The sequence below is a fragment of the Mirounga leonina genome, unplaced genomic scaffold (assembly GCF_011800145.1).
Source record: "Mirounga leonina isolate KUSES-001 unplaced genomic scaffold, KU_Mleo_1.0 Mir_200, whole genome shotgun sequence".
Classification (NCBI taxonomy): Eukaryota; Metazoa; Chordata; class Mammalia; order Carnivora; family Phocidae; genus Mirounga; species Mirounga leonina.
In genome coordinates, this window is record NW_023270503.1 from 24,591,762 (window position 1) to 24,607,994 (window position 16,233).

Consider the following 16,233-nt stretch of genomic DNA (forward strand, 5'->3'; position numbering starts at 1 on the left):
CACCCACATGGGCGCAGAGTGACATGGAGCACACAAGGGTTTGGACTGATGGGTGCCTGAAACAGAGCCCCTGACTTAAAGGCCCGCAGCCAGGGCAGGCGCTCTCGGTGGACTGCTGGGCCTCGGAAAACAGGAAGGGAGGGGAGGGGTGCGGCAGAGGGGAGGGGAGGGGTAGGAGCCAAGGAGCCCGTGCTGCCGCCGCCGAGAGCCTGCTGGCCTCGGGCTGAGTGGTACTTGGCTAGGCCCCAGGGGGAAGGTGTTGAGAGAGAAGGTGCTGCTGCCGGCCCATCAGCTCAGATGGAGGAGGAAGCAGGAAGGTGGAGGCAGGGCCAGCATGTCCTATCCAGGGAGGCCCGGCCATTGGGGAGGGCCCCCTGCTCTAACCGGGGCCCCTGGTGTCTGAAACCCTGCTCCCAGTTCACCCAGGGACATGCAGGGTTGTGGGGTTAGGGCTTAGGGGCCTGGGTTGAAGGGTGTCCAGCACTGCGGGGGAGAGACAAACAAGTGTCTCTTTGGTTGGGGGACTTAGGGCCCAGAGGAGTCAGGATTCTCACTCCCTGGGATAGGAGACCCATGCAGCCAGGTTCCTGGGCAGGGTGCCCTGACCCTGTTGCATCTTTCCGCAGGGACAAGAAAAGAATTAATGGAGGTTTCCCCTCCCCAGATCCCTGGCAAAGACCCCCCCATCAGTATCTGGACACAGACACTCTCCATCTTTTTCTTAATTAAATCTAGCCCTTACTCCCCCCATCTGACTAGAAAGCCCTCGATCCTCTTCCCCACCCAGGCAAGAGGCTATTCAGGGCCTACTTGCAGCTTCTCTTCGCCTCCAGGTGAAGGGAGAGCAGGAAGGGTTGGAGGGAAGGGTGTCGTTATGGATTCTTGCTGTGGCAAGTCTGGTGGTATCAGGCAAGAGGGACGCCAACATTTTTTCCACGGGAAAAAGAGACATTTTTCTTGACCAAAGCCCCAGACATCCATTTCATGCGACATCTGGCTCCCCCACCCCACAAGCCCCAGGCCAGGACACCCCCAACATCTCGACCTCTGCCTTTCTCCCCTGTCCCCCATTCCCAGTCCCTGTGTGGGAAGGTCTCCCCTACTTCCGCTCCTTTCTTTGTCCCCCTCCCCCCAGGCAGGGGAGGTGTCAGGAAAAGGCTGGGGGTTCCCAGGATCCCAAGAATACCTTTCGCTCTACCCTCCCCCTCCTCCACCCCTGCCATCTTTCCACATTCAGCCTGTTACTGCTGGAGAATCGATCCCTAACTTCACTCCCGCCCGCACGCTGACCTAGTTTCTGCCTCAGTGCAGAGGGGACACGTCCTTACACGTCCCTAGACTCAGAGCCCGGCATAGCCAAGAGACAGACGCACGCTCAGTGGGCTTGGGATCAAGAGATGCAGGTGTGCCTCTCCAGACACACTCAGGCTCATGCACACGTGTGTACATGGCCGGAGACGCCTGCCCAATTCAGGAACATGTCAAGGACCACTTCATGGACACATACACAAGGCTCCCTTGTTCATAGGACCAAGGGACACAAGTGAACAGACATACAGGCCCTCATAAGCCGTAGACACAATTCCCCACGGGGGCTCCCCCACTCCCTCTCCAGCTCCGGCTTATAGATCCTCATCCTCCAGGCCAGGAAAACACCAAAGGAGGCACATGGCTCCCCACGCCGGCCCTGCTGCCTCCGGAACCCCCCCAAACCCAGGAATGGATCCCCAGTGTCCCCTCTTCCCTCCACTGTGCCCACCCTGGGAAACTGCAGGTGCCTTATTTCCCCGTGACAAGACCTGTACCTCCATGAAAGGGGTCAAGGGTTGGGGACTCTTCCCTTCCTTTTCCATGGCAACAAAATCAAGGTCGAGAGGCCATGGTCTATGGACATCACATGATGTGATGTGGGGCAAAGCAACCCCCCACAACGATAGGTCCTTGAGCATCTTAATCCCTCAGTTGTTCCTCTGCTAAAACAAAGACTTGATTGCACAGGTAGGGGATGTGAAAGCCTTTGTAAATGGCTAAGCTCTGCCACATAAATGTAAGAGGTCATTACTTATTCTGCCTGTCAGTGTCTGTGTGGGGGCAGAGGGGATCTCCCACATCTGCCTCCCAACAGCCCTGCCCTGTGCTACAGGAAGTCACTCAGCCCAGGAGGAAATGGGGACTGAGGCCCAGGGAAGCCAGGCTAGGGGCAGAGGGAAGGCTCCTGCCACTATCTGCCCCACCCACACCCCCATATTTTAAAGACTCTGGCTCTTAACTCCCAGAATGCCTCTCCAACCCAAGTCCTGCTGTCATCCAGCGTGGCCTTGGGGCTCTCTGCAAAGCTGGAAAGGTAAGCAGCCTCCACTAGCCAACCTCCACCCCCACCCCACCCCGTTCCAGGCCTCCCTCTTTCCATGCAGCTGCTCTGTGCCCTCCGCAACACCCTCCATGCTTCTCCATTTCCTGCTGAATTCTTGCCCCTCACCCCTGGCTCAACTTCCTTCCCTGCCCAACCCCTGGATCCATTATTTCAGATGCTCATTCTCGTGCCTATAATGGGAAGAATTCCCACCCTGGGCCTATCCACCTGCTTGCTGCACTCCTAGACCCCAGAGGCTAAGCTCAGCTGGAAACAGCCCCCACCCCCAGGAAATTTGGTGGCTCCACCAACTCTGGGTTTCCAACTGTCTCTGCCTTGTTAGCAGATTCCTTCTCTCAACTGAGCTCTGCCCAAGTGTCTCCCCTCCCCCACAGCACCCCTCAACCTATTCTCCTACTTCTCAGAGCAAATGGAAGCTCTCTAGAAAGTTCTTTTGCCTCCCTGCTCCCACAGCTGTCAACTTGCCTGTCTTCACGCTCATCCGCTCTTCTGTCTCCTGCGTGTGCGTGCGTATCTGTGTGCCTATGTGCATGAGTCCGAGCCCGTCCGGGAACATACATTTCCCTCCCATCCACCTGAGCTCATGGTCTCAGCCCCTGCCCCTCCAGAGAGGCCTCACTCCTGAGTGAGCTCATCCTTTTTCCAGCATTTTCAACCCTCCAATCTCCCCCAGCTCCACGGTAACCATGCTTGACACGAGTCCCCTTCTAGATCCTTCTCCATCTCTTGCCTTCACATCCAAGTTCCTCAAAGAGAAGACTGCATTTGCTGTATGTACTTCTTTACCTCCCATTTCACCCCAGCATGCCCCTGGAAGGGCTCACTAGAGTCATCAGTGACCTCGTTGCCAAGGCCAGTGGACCTTCTTTGGTCCTTTTTATCTGATCATTGTACAACATTCAACACTGTTCCCTCTTTCTCTTTCTCGATGCACTGTCCTCCCTTGGTTCTTGTATTAGGATAAGTTATAGCGTATTAGTAGCCTCACACAATATAAATTAAAATGCAGTGTGATATGGGACGCCTGGGTGGCTCAGTTGGTTAAGCATCTGCCTTCGGCTCAGGTCGTGATCCCGGGGTCCTGGGATGGAGTCCCAAGTCAGGCTCCCTGCTCAGCGGGGAGCCTGCTTCTCCCTCTGCCTGCTGCTCGCCCTGCTTGTACTCTTGCTCTCTCTCTCTCTCTCTGGCAAATAAATCAAGTCTTTAAAAAAATAAAATAAGGGCGCCTGGGTGGCTCAGTTGGTTAAGCGACTGCCTTCGGCTCAGGTCATGATCCTGGAGTCCCGGGATCGAGTCCCGCGTCGGGCTCCCTGCTTGGCGGGGAGTCTGCTTCTCCCTCTGACCCTCTCATTCTGTCTCTCTCATTCTCTCTCTCTCAAATAAATAAATAAAATCCTTAAAAAAATAAAATAAATAAAATAAAATACATTGCGATATAATAAAACAATAGTCTAGCTAATTCTTTATTAGGCTAATTAATGGTATTAGCTGAGTTATGCTTAAATTGTAGTAGCTTCGTTAGGCTAAGTCGTATTAGTTCAGCTAAACTCCTATAGCAAAGAGATCCAAAAAAGACGGTGGCTTAAAAATGTAAAGCTTCTTCCTTCCCATGTTCAGAGGGAACATTCCAGGGCAGTGGGAAACCACTGGGCAGGCAGTCCCAAGCCCAGGCTCCTTCTGCTGTGTTGCTGCACTGCCCCCTAGAGGGTATTATCGGTGACTCAAGACGAGCTGGGTGGCCGCCATGCTGGGCTCTGGGGCAGGAAGGGGAAAGGGAGTGTAGAAAAGCGCACCTAGAGTCTTAAAGCCCAGGTGGAGAAGCGCCCACACCACCTCCCCCTGGCACCCCACTGGAGGGAATGCAATCACACGGCCACACCTGACCTTGAGGGAAGCTGGGTGGCGAGTCAGCTGGGCAGCCATTGAGCCCACATTCTGGTGGCCAACCAACCGCGATCACCAGAGCCTCCTTGGCCTCCATCCTACCTCCCAGCTGTCCCTCTCACCTTCGTTAAGGTCCCTCAGGGTTCTCTTCTCACAGCCCTCTTCTCTTGACACCCATTAGCTGGTCATTCTTGCTTTCCAGTCATATGCGGATGACTCCAAACATTTTCATCTCCAGTTCAGGTGTCCCTCTTGGGCAGCAGACCCACCTGGGCACCAAAGGCCAAAATCTGGGATCCAAGCCAGACTCCCAGACTCCTCCTCTCCCTCACCCCACACTCAGTGCTGGCAATTCTACTGTATAAAGGCCTCTCCAGTGAGGACTCTGCTCTCCTCCTCCCTGCGGACTCCGCTCCTTTCTCACAGCTTCCAAGCGGGTCTCCCTGCCTCCACCCGCCCCCCAATACTTCGCACCATCCTCCAGTGAAATGTGGGCATTTGTCAAGGCCCTAAGCCCTCTTCTCTTTTCCCTTTTCAGTCTTTCCCTGAGCCCCACATCCAGCCTCCCAACTCCATTCCCACGGACACACACGTGATCACATGAGTATATCTCTAGCCCTCCCCTCTTCCCTGAGCATCAGACCCAAACAACCACTTGGATGTCTCAAAGGCATCTTGGACTCTATGTGTTCAAATCCGAGCTCAGGATGTTCCCCCAGATCCCACTCCAGCACAGTGTTCCCTGTCTTATTGTCAACCCAGTGTCTAAGGCCAGAGTCCTGAGACTTGCTGTGGTCACTGCCCTCTCCCCATCCCCATCTGACCCTCCCCACATCTGGCCAATGGTACATGCATCTGCTTCACTCCATGCCTGTATCCCCACCCTCACCTCTTGCCTGGACTGCAACAACAGTCTCCTCAGCAACCTCCCCACATCGCCTTTGCTCCCATCGTCCACTCTGAGGACATGGCGATCCCCTCCAAATGCAAATCTGATTGTCACAGCCCTGCTTACACCCATCTCTGGCTCCCCAGTGCTTCGAGAACAAGGCAAACTCTTTATCTCAGCCCACAAGGCCCTGCAAGGTCCGGCCCTACCCCTGCACAGAAAGGCCTCTGTGCAGCCTCTCCCCTATTCTAGGCCCCAGCCATACTTCATTCTTGGATGCACTTAGCTCACCTAGCTCCCCGAGCCCCAAGACTTAGATCCAGCTGTCCCTGCCACCTGGAACACCTCCCTCTCCTCTCCCTGCCATCTTTCCCAGTCATCTTTCCAAGCTCATCACAAGCACTGCTTCCCCAGAGATGCCTCTGCTCTCCCGGACTAGGTCAGACCCTCCCGGCACAGCCCGTGGCCCCATGCACATCTCTTTCACAGCAATTGTCTCAGCTGTGTGATTGTTGACTACAATCTGTCTGTCCCCCACCCGCCAAGCTCCAGAAAGCCAGGACCCTGCCTGTTTTGCTCACACTGTCTCTCAATGCCTGGCACAATGCCCCGCACATAAGTAAGAGCTCAATTAATATTTGTGGAACAAAAAGTAAGTAAAGGAGGGGCGCCTGGGTGGCTCAGTCGTTAAGCATCTGCCTTCGGCTCAGGTCGTGATCCCAGGGTCCTGGGATCGAGCCCCGCATCGGGCTCCCTGCTCGGCGGGGAGCCTGCTTCTCCCTCTCCCACTCCCCCTGCTTGTGTTCCCTCTCTCGCTATGTCTCTCTCTGTCAAATAAATAAATAAAATCTTAAAAAAAAAAAAGTAAGTAAAGGAGAGTTTATGGCCATCACAGTCTGATTGGACCACCCTTCAGGGGCTCTTTGTTGCCTTCAGAATAAACTCCTCGCCCTGATACACAAGATCTTTTGTGATCTGACCTCTGTCTCCTTCATCTCTTGTCATTTGTACCCTGTGCTCCAGGTAATATGATCTGTTTCAGAGTCCCATTCACTCAAGCTGCCCACTTTGTGCTCTGTCCTCAACACTTCCCTGGCCTTCTTCACTTCATGAATTCCTATCTACCTTTGAGACACAACTCAGATTTCTCCTCATCTGGGAAGTCCTCCCTGATCCCCCAGGGCTCCTACAAGCCCCATTGTTCCTTCAGCCTCACTAATCTCCATCTTGTTCTGCTGTACTGTGGCCGTTTGCTCACTTGTCTCTCTCCCTTACTAAGCTGCAAGCTTTGGGGAGAGAAATATAGGGTTTTAGCTATTTCTTATCTCCAGCCCTTAGCCCATTGCCCAGTTAATGCTTGAGTCAGTGTGAGTGCCCTTCCGTTCTTTGCTGCTGCCCCTCCCAATTCCCTTAAAATTGGGCCACACAACTTTATACACAAAGCTGAAAATGGGAAATGACCCAAAGATCCATGAACAGAATGTAGAAATTATAGAATATTCATACAATAGAAATACTACATGGCAATGAAAAGAATAAATGACTGCCACGTGAAACAACACGATGAATCCCGAATGTTATACAAAAGAAGCCAGAATCAAAAAAGTACCTTGCACTTCGATGAAGGTTAAAACCATTCCAAATGAATCTGATAGAGGCCAGCAAGGGGGTTACGTCCAGGTCAGGGGACCGGCTGGGAGTGAGCCTGACGGAGCTTCCCAGAGAGCAAGACTAGAAATGGGTAATGATCACATGGGTGTGCACACATGTAAACGTTCATCAGGACGGATTTTCATGCATTTTAAAGTAGATAACTTTCCCTCTATTTTTTTAAAGATTTTATTTATTTATTTATTTATTTGAGAGAGAGAATGAGATAGAGAGAGCATGAGAGGGGGGAGGGCCAGAGGGAGAAGCAGACTCCCTGCCGAGCAGGGAGCCCGATGCGGGACTCGATCCCGGGACTCCAGGATCATGACCTGAGCCGAAGGCAGTCGCTTAACCAACTGAGCCACCCAGGCGCCCTTCCCTCTATTTTTTTAAAGTGCTATAATTTTGCAGTCGATCATCATGGATCACAAACCTCCTGTGTCTGAGTCACTTCCTGCTACAGAGTCCCCTGGTTTCAGGTGGTCATATGACACATCCCGCTCCCCAAGCCCAGAAAGGGTAAACCACTCAGCTAGAGTAGACAGCACGTCTGAGGAGAGCCCACACCCCAAGGAGAAGACTGCATGTCCTCCTTCTTCCATGCAGCTTTAGGCTCCTCAGGGTCAGTTTCTGTGTCTTTGCGTCTCTGGCACAGAGCTCTGTGACTTCCAAATATTGGTGGGAGGCTACCTCTGGTCTGTAGCTGGTTGCGGCTGAGGTGCTGAAACATGGCAGCAGTGTGGTCGGTGAGCGCACAAACTCGGGGGCCCCTGGGTGGCTCAGTCGGTTAAGCGTCCAACTCTTGGTTTCGGCTCCGGTCATAGTCTTAGGGTAGTGGGATCGGGTCCCACATCGGGCTCCAAGCTCAGCATGGAATCTGCTTTAGATTCTCTCTCTCCCTCTGCCCCTCCCCACATCACGTGCACACTCCCTCTCTCTCTAAATAAAAATAAATAAACTCTTAAAAAAAAAAAAAAGAGGGGCCCTGGTGGCTCATTCGGTTGAGCATCTGCCTTCGGCTCGGGTCACGATCTCAGGGTCCTGGGATCGAGCCCCACATCAGGCTCCCTGTTCAGCGTAGAGCCTGCTTCTCCCTCTCTCTCTGCCTGCCGCCCTGCCTACTTGTGCTCTCTCTCTCTCTCTCTGTGTCAAATAAATAAATAAAATCTTTAAAAAAAAAAAAGAAAATATAAAAAAAATTTAAAAATTAAAAAAAAAGCACAGGGGAGCCTGGGAGGCTCAGTTGGTTAAGCATCTGCCTTCGGTCAGGTCATGATCCCAGGGTCCTGGGATTGAGTCCTCCATCGGGCTCCCTCTGCCTCTGCCTCTCTCTGTTTCTCATGAATAAATAAATACATCTTTAAAAAAATAATAATAATTTAAAATTTTAAAAAGAGCACAGACTCGGGGCGCCTGGGTGGCTCAGATGGTTAAGCGTCTGCCTTCGGCTCAGGTCATGATCCCAGGGTCCTGGGATCGAGTCCCACATCGGGCTCCTGACTCGGCGGGGAGTCTGCTTCTTCCTCTCCCTCTGCCTCTCCCACTGCTCATGCTCTCTCTCTCTCTCTATCTCTGTGTCTCAAATGAATAAATAAAATCTTAAAAAAAAAAAAAAGAGCACAGACTCTAACAGCACAATTCTGTGTCAGATTAACCTCTCTATACCTCAGTTTCCCCAGCTGCAAAATGGGGCTAATAATAGTACCTACCTGTTAGTGTTGTTCTGCGGATTAGATGTGTGACTAGGCATAAAGCACTTAGGACAGTGCCAGGCTCCAAGCAAGTGCCATGTAAATGTTTGCTATAACAATCGCTATTAGGGGAAAACCCAATCAGACAGACTAGAGTTAAACTGCTCCTCCACTGGCTGTGTGACCTCAGGAAAATTCATTAACCTCTCTGAGCCTCCATTTCCTCATCTACTAAACAGAGATAATAATACCCATCTACTGTTATGAAAGCAAGATAATGTATGCAAAGCACCTGACTTAGTTCCTTGTATTCAGAGACCATGTCCAACACATCCCTCTCCCCAGGACCCAGCACTGGGAGGTGCTCAGTTGTGTGGAAGACTTACTTTCTTCCCCGACCCACCCTTCCTCAGCCAGGCATCATCCTCTAGCACTAGCAGACAGCAGCATCTTGTGGACGGCTCTAGAACTGCATCCTGGCCAACTGCCACTCCAGTGGCCGCTGCACAGTCCTTTAAATAAGCCTTTTAAAATACGCACTCTGCGTTGGACAAGTACTCATTAGGCGCCTGGTGTACAGGACACAGATCCAGGACCTAAAGAAAATGAAGAGAAAGGTACAAGATGACTGTAGAAAGATGAAGAAAAAAATCACAACGACAACCTTATCATCAATAATCTTAATTTTTTTATCTTTAATTAAAGAAAGCATAAACACCATGTAGGGGGATTTGGCACACTGGATAGTGTCTTCTCGGGAAGTTTCTACAATTATAGGAGTGATTTTGAAGTGTCCGTTTTGTGTTAATAACTCTCAGTTAAGGCCAAAGCAACAAACCGAAAGCTTAGGTCAGAAAGGTGATTTCCAGCTCCTCTCCCCTCCACGGCCTGACTTAGCTTCCCAGGCTCTCTGTGGAAAGGGGCAACAGGAGTATTTGGCTCCAAAGCCCTTATTCTTCCACCACACTCCACCGCCCCTGCCCCAGACATAAAAGAGTAAAGAGGGTCTTAAAGGTGGCATGGATGACATCCAGTGGGGGAGGGGGGGTGTCAAAAAAGGCTTGTGTGGAGGAGACACCATTTCAAATGGGCTTTGGAGAAGGAAGGTAGAGAAAGAGGTGGGTGGCTGGGGAAGGAAGGGCAATCCAATGTGATGGACCACATGGTATATAAAGTGAAGAAACAGGGCCATGAGGGTTAAGGTCAAATCCTAGAAGGCCCCAAATGATAGGCCAAGGAGGCTGCATCTAATAAAATCAGGGGACCTGCTGAATAAGAAGGTAATTGGATGTGAGGAGATCAGAGGAAAACCAGAGATACAGAAACTAGTTAGGTGGCTACTGCAATAGTCCACACCAGGCATCGTGCTCCCTGCACCCTGATGGAGAGGAGAGTAGAGGCCCTGGAGAGGCCAGTGGGAGACGGAGGTTCAGAAACAGATAACAGTGAGTCAAATGAGAGGACCCAGTGAGGATTCAAGGAGCTGAGCCTTAGGGAGAAAGGCAGAGCTATATCCAGAATGTGGGCTTGACCAGGGGGGCTGATGTGGGCCGTGGGTGGAGATACCGAGCTGAGTTTTCAATAGGGAAAGTATGAGTTGCCAGCAACCACTCAGAGATCAGCTCAGGAGAGGGGCTGAGCTGGAGGAAGAGGAGGCTGGGACAGTAATTTCGACTCCCATACCTATGCATGTGCCAGATGAAGGCTTGAGAGGGAGAGACGAAGCACATCACGTGTGGGGACATGCGGGCAGAGGGTAGACACCACCCGGACATCACGGGGCTCCCTGTATTTTAAAGCTTCCTGAGGTCAGAGAAAGAAGAGGAGGCACAGAAGACAGAGCAGGGACTTCTTACAGGACAGAACTAGGAGACCCTGGCGAACATCCAGCGGAGGTCATGAACAGATACAGGGGTCAGGATGGCCAGGAGGCAACCATTGGATTTGTGTTTGGGGGGTCGCCGTGAGTGACCCTGAAAAGAGCCATTTTAGGGAGCAGAAGTCAAGCTGCAAAGATTTAAGAGGCAAGAAGCAGAGGGTGTGGGGGCGGCTCCCAGGAGGAGGGAGGTGATGGTGAGCAGGGCTGGACTAGGGTGAGGCAGGCGAGGGGCCTGGGGAACAAAATTTAAGGAGGCCCTCACTCTCACGGTCGCGCAGGCGGTCCTGATGTGGAGGGGCAGACAACCGGCCCCAGAGCTGTTGAGAGGTAGGGGCCCACAGACAGAGACCCTCTGAGACTAAAGGAAAGGAAAAAACCCAGTAAGAGAGACCCAGGTAGAAGCTAAGAAAGACCCTTGATCTCCACATCCCACCAAACCCAGGGTGGCCACTGGCAGAGCCTCAGAGGACGCAACGTCTGGGTGGGGAGAGGTAGAAGGAAGGACACACAGGGACAATCTGGGAGCAGGGGCTGGAGATACCCACAGAGGTGGAAGGGCAGCTCCGAAGGGCGAGGAAACAGGACAGGAGGAAGGGAGAGCCTCCGGGGACCCTCCTGGGGAGACTGAGCTGCCCTCCCCGCCCCCTCAGTGAGTGTTGTGGGGGGCAGAGTCCTAGCATCCTTGGGGTCAGCCTGGAAAAAGCAAGGAGACCAAGTCTACCCCTTCACCAAGCTGCTCCAATTCAGGGAGACTTGCGGCCCCACGTCCAGAGGGGCAGCACCCCAGACCAACCCCACACACTGCAACACATGCTTCCTTTCCCCAGAAAATCTGGGCAGTTCCTTCTTTCAGGAACTCCATTTCTGGGGTGGGCTGAATGGCGGCACCCAAAAGGATCTGGCTGTGTCCTAACTCCCCTCCCTCTGGAACTTGTGAATGTGACCTTCTTTGCAACAAGGGTCTTTGCAGGTGTTAACTACATGCAAAGTTGTCAAGATGAAATCATGCTGGATTATGTGGGTGAGCCCTAAATCCATTAAGTGTCCTTATAAGAGACGGAAGAGGGGAGGGCCACATGTAGACCGAGGCAGACAGGAGTGATGCGGCCACAACCCAAGGAGCACCCGGAGCCTCCAGGAGCTGGAAGAGGCAGGGAGGGGATTCTCCCCTAGAGCCTTCAGAGAGAGCATGGCCCTCCTGACACCTTAATTTTGGACTTCTGGCCTCCGGAACTGTGAGGGAAAAGATTTCCTTTGTTTTAAGGCACCAAGTTTGTGGTAAATTGTTAGGGCAGCGCAGGAAAACAGATACAGTCCCCTGTTGTGCTGAATGACTAGAAAGCTTCTAGAGAAGCCCCCAGCCCCGAGGTTCTCCAAATTAAACCAGTCAGCAAGCAAGGGGAGTTCCCGGTCTGGCCAAAAGGTGTGTTTTTTAACTCACCGCCCAGACTCCTTCCAGGCTCAGGTTTAATGCTTAATGCTTTCATTTAAGGAGGAAGGAGGGAAGACAAAATGAACTGCATCACATCCCACTGCTCAAAGAAGTAGAGTCGGCAAAGGGTATCCTACCACCCACCTTTCTCCTTCTCCCAGAGCGCGCACCACCCCGCCCAGGCTGGTCGAAAGGGCCAAAGCTGCCCCGAACCACATGACTAAAAGCAGGGAGCTTTTTAAAAACAGGAGCCTGCCTTTCTGAATTTCTCCCTACACACAGGACCCCCCTCTTTACAGCAAGTCTCTTCCCACCCCTCACATCTGCCTTCTTCCTCTGCCTTTCCCATTCTTGGGGGGCAAAATAAGCGGAATACCCCTGAAGCACGGGAGTGGGAGGCGCTCTCCTTGCCCTCCCCCCTCCTCCCCACAACACAGCTGGAGGGGGGGAGGGGAGGTCAGCAGGGTTCATAAAGGCCAGATGTTGAGGAGAAAGAGAGCAAAGCCCAACCCACGCCCACCCACCCCACCCCCACCCTCGCCCCTATCGGAGAAAAAAATGGAAAGAGACAGTTTTTAAAACAAACAAAACCTTTGTGGCGCAAAACAGTTTTTCTCAAGAATCTGCTCTATGCAAACAATAACAACTTTTTACAAAGCATTTTCACAGAAAAGGAGACAAGTCCTTCCCCAGCAACATACGTGGGAACTGTTTCTCCCTCACCCCGTTTTTAGGGGAAAAGGGGGTGCTATTCACTAGTGTGGGCAGAAGGGTCACTGGGTCCCTCATTTGTCGGGCCGATCTACCACCCCCAGGTTCCCCTCACACCTAAACTTGGAGTGTCCCTAAGAGCTAAGCTCCCCTGATCTCACCTGCGTGAAGGGGAAAGCGATTCCACCCCTCTCTGACTCTGGGGGATCCTCTCAGCTGCCGGGTGTGGTCCAGGCCTACCTCTCCCCTCCCCCCTGGAAAACAGAACCTCTGACCTCAAAACTAATCCCCTGGCCCAGCCCCCATCGGATCCATCAGGTCCCTGACAACTCCCGAAATGCCTGAAGTTAGGGGAGGAAGCTGAAGATGCCACAGCCCAGCTCCCATTCAAACCCAAACTTTGCCCCTTCAAGCCCCGCGGGACCCTTGAGGTTAGGGCAAGAACCCTGTAATTTACCCCCTCTATTAGGAGCGGCTAGCCTCCTCTCTAGCTTTTGAGGGGACTGCGTTTGGGTGTCCAAAGAATGGACCCAGGCCTGCCCTCTACCTCCACCCCCTCCCATCCATAAATCGGTGGAGAGGACCTCGAAAGGCAACTTGTTTGGTCTGATTTTATTGATTTCTTCCACCTTCCATTACTTTCCCTGGGACGGTCTCTGGCCCTTTCCCCCAGGCAAAGTCTGCGCTTTGGGAGAGGAGGAGGTCCCTTCGCCCTGCCCCTCCTAATAGGAGAAGCAAACTGGGGAGGGGGTTGATGGATCCAGGGGGAGGTCCTCTTTCACCAGTCAGACCTTATAAACTGAAAGCAAACAGGAAAAATTGAAGAGAGAAACTCCAAAACTGGACAAAAGGGAAAGGCTCTGGGCTGAGACTGAAGATCTCGCCAATTAGGGGTCACCTGCCTTGGTGGGGGGAAAGGGGACTTAGGAAAAGAACAGGGAGGGGGTGATCCCCCCCCCTTGCCCAAGCTGCCCCCTCCCCCATGAAGGCTCCCTTGGGGCTTGGAGTGCTGGGGAAGGCCTGAGGGGAGTGAAGGGTTAAAGGCCTGGATGGTGGGGGTGGGGGATGCCCCCAGGGAGCTGCCAATCACCTCCCCACCCCCACCACAGCCCCCTCATCCCCCTGGCTCGCCCACAGAAACAACCGGTTTGTCCATCACCAAGGTCTCTCTCCCTCTTTTTTTTTTTTTCCTTGTCTTTGAGCGGTAGCCTCCTTTGCTCCCCCTGGGGTGAAGGCCCTGCCCCCAGAGATCCGAGATGGAAGAGGAGAGGGATTGGAATCTATGTCATTAAGCCTTTTTCCGTTAAGCCTTCTCCTGACTCCAGCCCTTGGTTCGGCTCCAAAGGATGAGGGGGAGGGGGTGTCACCCCAACCAGTTAGGTGCTTGAAGATCACTGTCATTTGAGGTCCCTCTGACCGCAGCCCGTAAAACGTAAAGGGAACAGGCAAATGTGAGAAATGAGGCCCTGTCCTCGAGCCCGAAGTTTGGCCGTGGCCCCAACTTTTCCCCCTTGGCAGAAGAGGTGTCATGCTCAAAGTTCCTCCAAGTTGATCCCCCAGAATTTGAGGCCTGGGGGCTCGGGGACAGCAGGACCCCCTATCTGCCACCTCCACAGCGGGTGAGCAGGCGGGGGCTTTGAGTCTCCCTGGAGGCGAAGCGAGGATGCCGGCCCTAAGTCTCCGTCCTCCCCCACCACTAGGGCCGGGGGGCAGGGGAAGGCGTCGAGGAGGCTGAAGGTGCTCGTGGTGGGGAGCGTCGGTGCAGGGCGGCGGGGCTGTGCGCTGCGATGGGGGGGCGGCGGCCGCCGGCGTTTCTTGGCGGTTCCCCGGGCGGGCCCTTTTGCTGGCGGCCGCTCGGGCCCCCGGCGCAAACTCGGAGTGTCGAGAGCGAAGCCCTTCGCATAACACCAAAGTTTCGACCGGCGGATCAGACGATCGAAATGTTCCTGGCGGAGATCGCCGGGCGCGGCCGGAGCTCCGCTGGCCGTCGAGGGGCTAGCGGCTAGTGCCTCGGGGGCGGCCTGCGGGGGGTTTCCATCGACTGCGGCCGTTTGGCCCGGTGCGGGCGGCTCGGGCGCGGCCCCGGGACCCGCGGGCTCGGTGGAGAGGCCCGCAGGTGGCGGCGGAGGCCGGGAACTGGGCTCCTGATGGGGGCTGGCGGCGGGGCCCGGCTGGGAGTCGAGACCCGAGGCGGGCCGAGGCGGAGCCGAGGCGGAGCTGGTCGGAGATTCCCGAGGGCGCAGGGGCGCCGGGCAGCGGCCGGGAGGTAAGCCGGAGCGAGAGCCGAAGTGCGGGAAACTGCCTCCGCCCTCTTCCTCCTCGCCACGGCCCCGGCACACTGCGGCGTCGGCATCCTGACCGGCCGGGGAGTTCGGATCGCTGGACCGCCCGGCTGGTCCCGCGAGGTGCTTCAGGCCATCCGCGGCCCAGCCGCCGGTGCATAGGGGGGCGCGAGGGCCCAGCAGCACGGGGGCCCGCGGCGCCAGCTCCCCAGGCCCCAGGCCCAGAGAGGACGCCCGAGGTTTGGCAAGGGCGCAGAAGGCAAGGGCACGCAGGCACAGCGGAGAGAACTCCTGGGTCCCCCGACGCGGCTTCCGGGGTGTCGGGGAGCAGGGCGACCCTCGCGGGGACGCCGGCACTGCGAGGCGGGGAGCGGGGCACAGAGTTTCCATGGAACCGTCCGGGGGGGTGCCCACTGCGGGGGCCCTGGTCCCAGCGGCGGTGTGCCCTGGCTGCCCGAAGAGCCCACGGGCGAGGGGAACATCGCCCCCCCTCGACGGGGAGGTCTCTGCTCACGGGCGCCCCCGGCCCGCAACCCTGGGCCGCCGAGCTCTGGCTCCCTCCTCGATCTCGTCACGCGGCCCTCCCGGCGGCCGGACTCCTGGGTCCCTGCGAGTCCCGGCGCGGTCGGCCGCCCTTCCTGCCGCCGCGTTCCCTGCGCAGCCCCGGCGGGAGCCCCTCTCGAGTAGCCCAGGGCGCAGAGGCTGGGGAAACAAAGCGGCCGGCGGCCGCGGGAGGCGGGAAGGACCCCGGGCCCGGCACCCGGTGCCCGGGCCCAGGCGGCGGGGAGGGCGCCTTCCGCCCGCTCGGCTTCTTTCTTCCCCGCTGGCTCCCGGAGACCGCGTTATAGAGAACTGCCCCCTCGCTGCCCCAATACCAGCGCCGGGGCCGCGAGCCCGCCGCTGATTGGGCAGCACGGCCTGTGACGTTAGCCCGGACCCCACCCCTCCGGCGGCACCGCCCCCGTCCCCATTCCGCACACAGACACACACACGTGGACCCGGCGCGGCGGCGGCTGGGAGGGAGGAAAAGAGGGAACGTGTGCGGGTGGGATCGCGAGGGGCGAAACGCGCCGCTGCACGTGGCCTGGTGGCGTTCGGCTATTGGCTTGTCGCAAAACAAGTCGTTTTTCCCTTAGCAGTCACGGTTTTCACATCTGTAAAATGGGAATGTTCCTAACCACTCTCTTGGGGCTGCGTGAATAAACAGATGAATCACAAAAACAGTGTTGAGGGAAAAGATGACACGAGGCAATGGTTGTTGACAAGCTTTGCACGGCAGGGACTCCTGCGGGCAGAGAATGTTTCCTACCTCTCTGTTCTGGCGCCCTAGGACAGTACCTGGCCCACACGGGATTCAAAAAATGTTGAAAAGTAGTTGGGAATTAAGTGTGTGCAAGATGAACAAAGAAAAAAAATAAATTCGGAGCCGGGGGTTGGAGAG

At 55.2% G+C, this 16,233-nt stretch overlaps 1 protein-coding gene across 1 annotated transcript; it reads right to left on the minus strand.

Moving 5' to 3' along the window:
- Positions 1 to 12,382: 12,382 nt before the first annotated feature.
- On the minus strand, positions 12,383 to 15,622 carry EPOP (elongin BC and polycomb repressive complex 2 associated protein). Its single transcript, XM_035026983.1, has one exon. The coding sequence runs from the start codon at positions 15,180 to 15,182 to the stop codon at positions 14,043 to 14,045; it is 1,140 nt and encodes a 379-aa protein (XP_034882874.1). The 5' UTR covers positions 15,183 to 15,622; the 3' UTR covers positions 12,383 to 14,042.
- Positions 15,623 to 16,233: the final 611 nt, after the last annotated feature.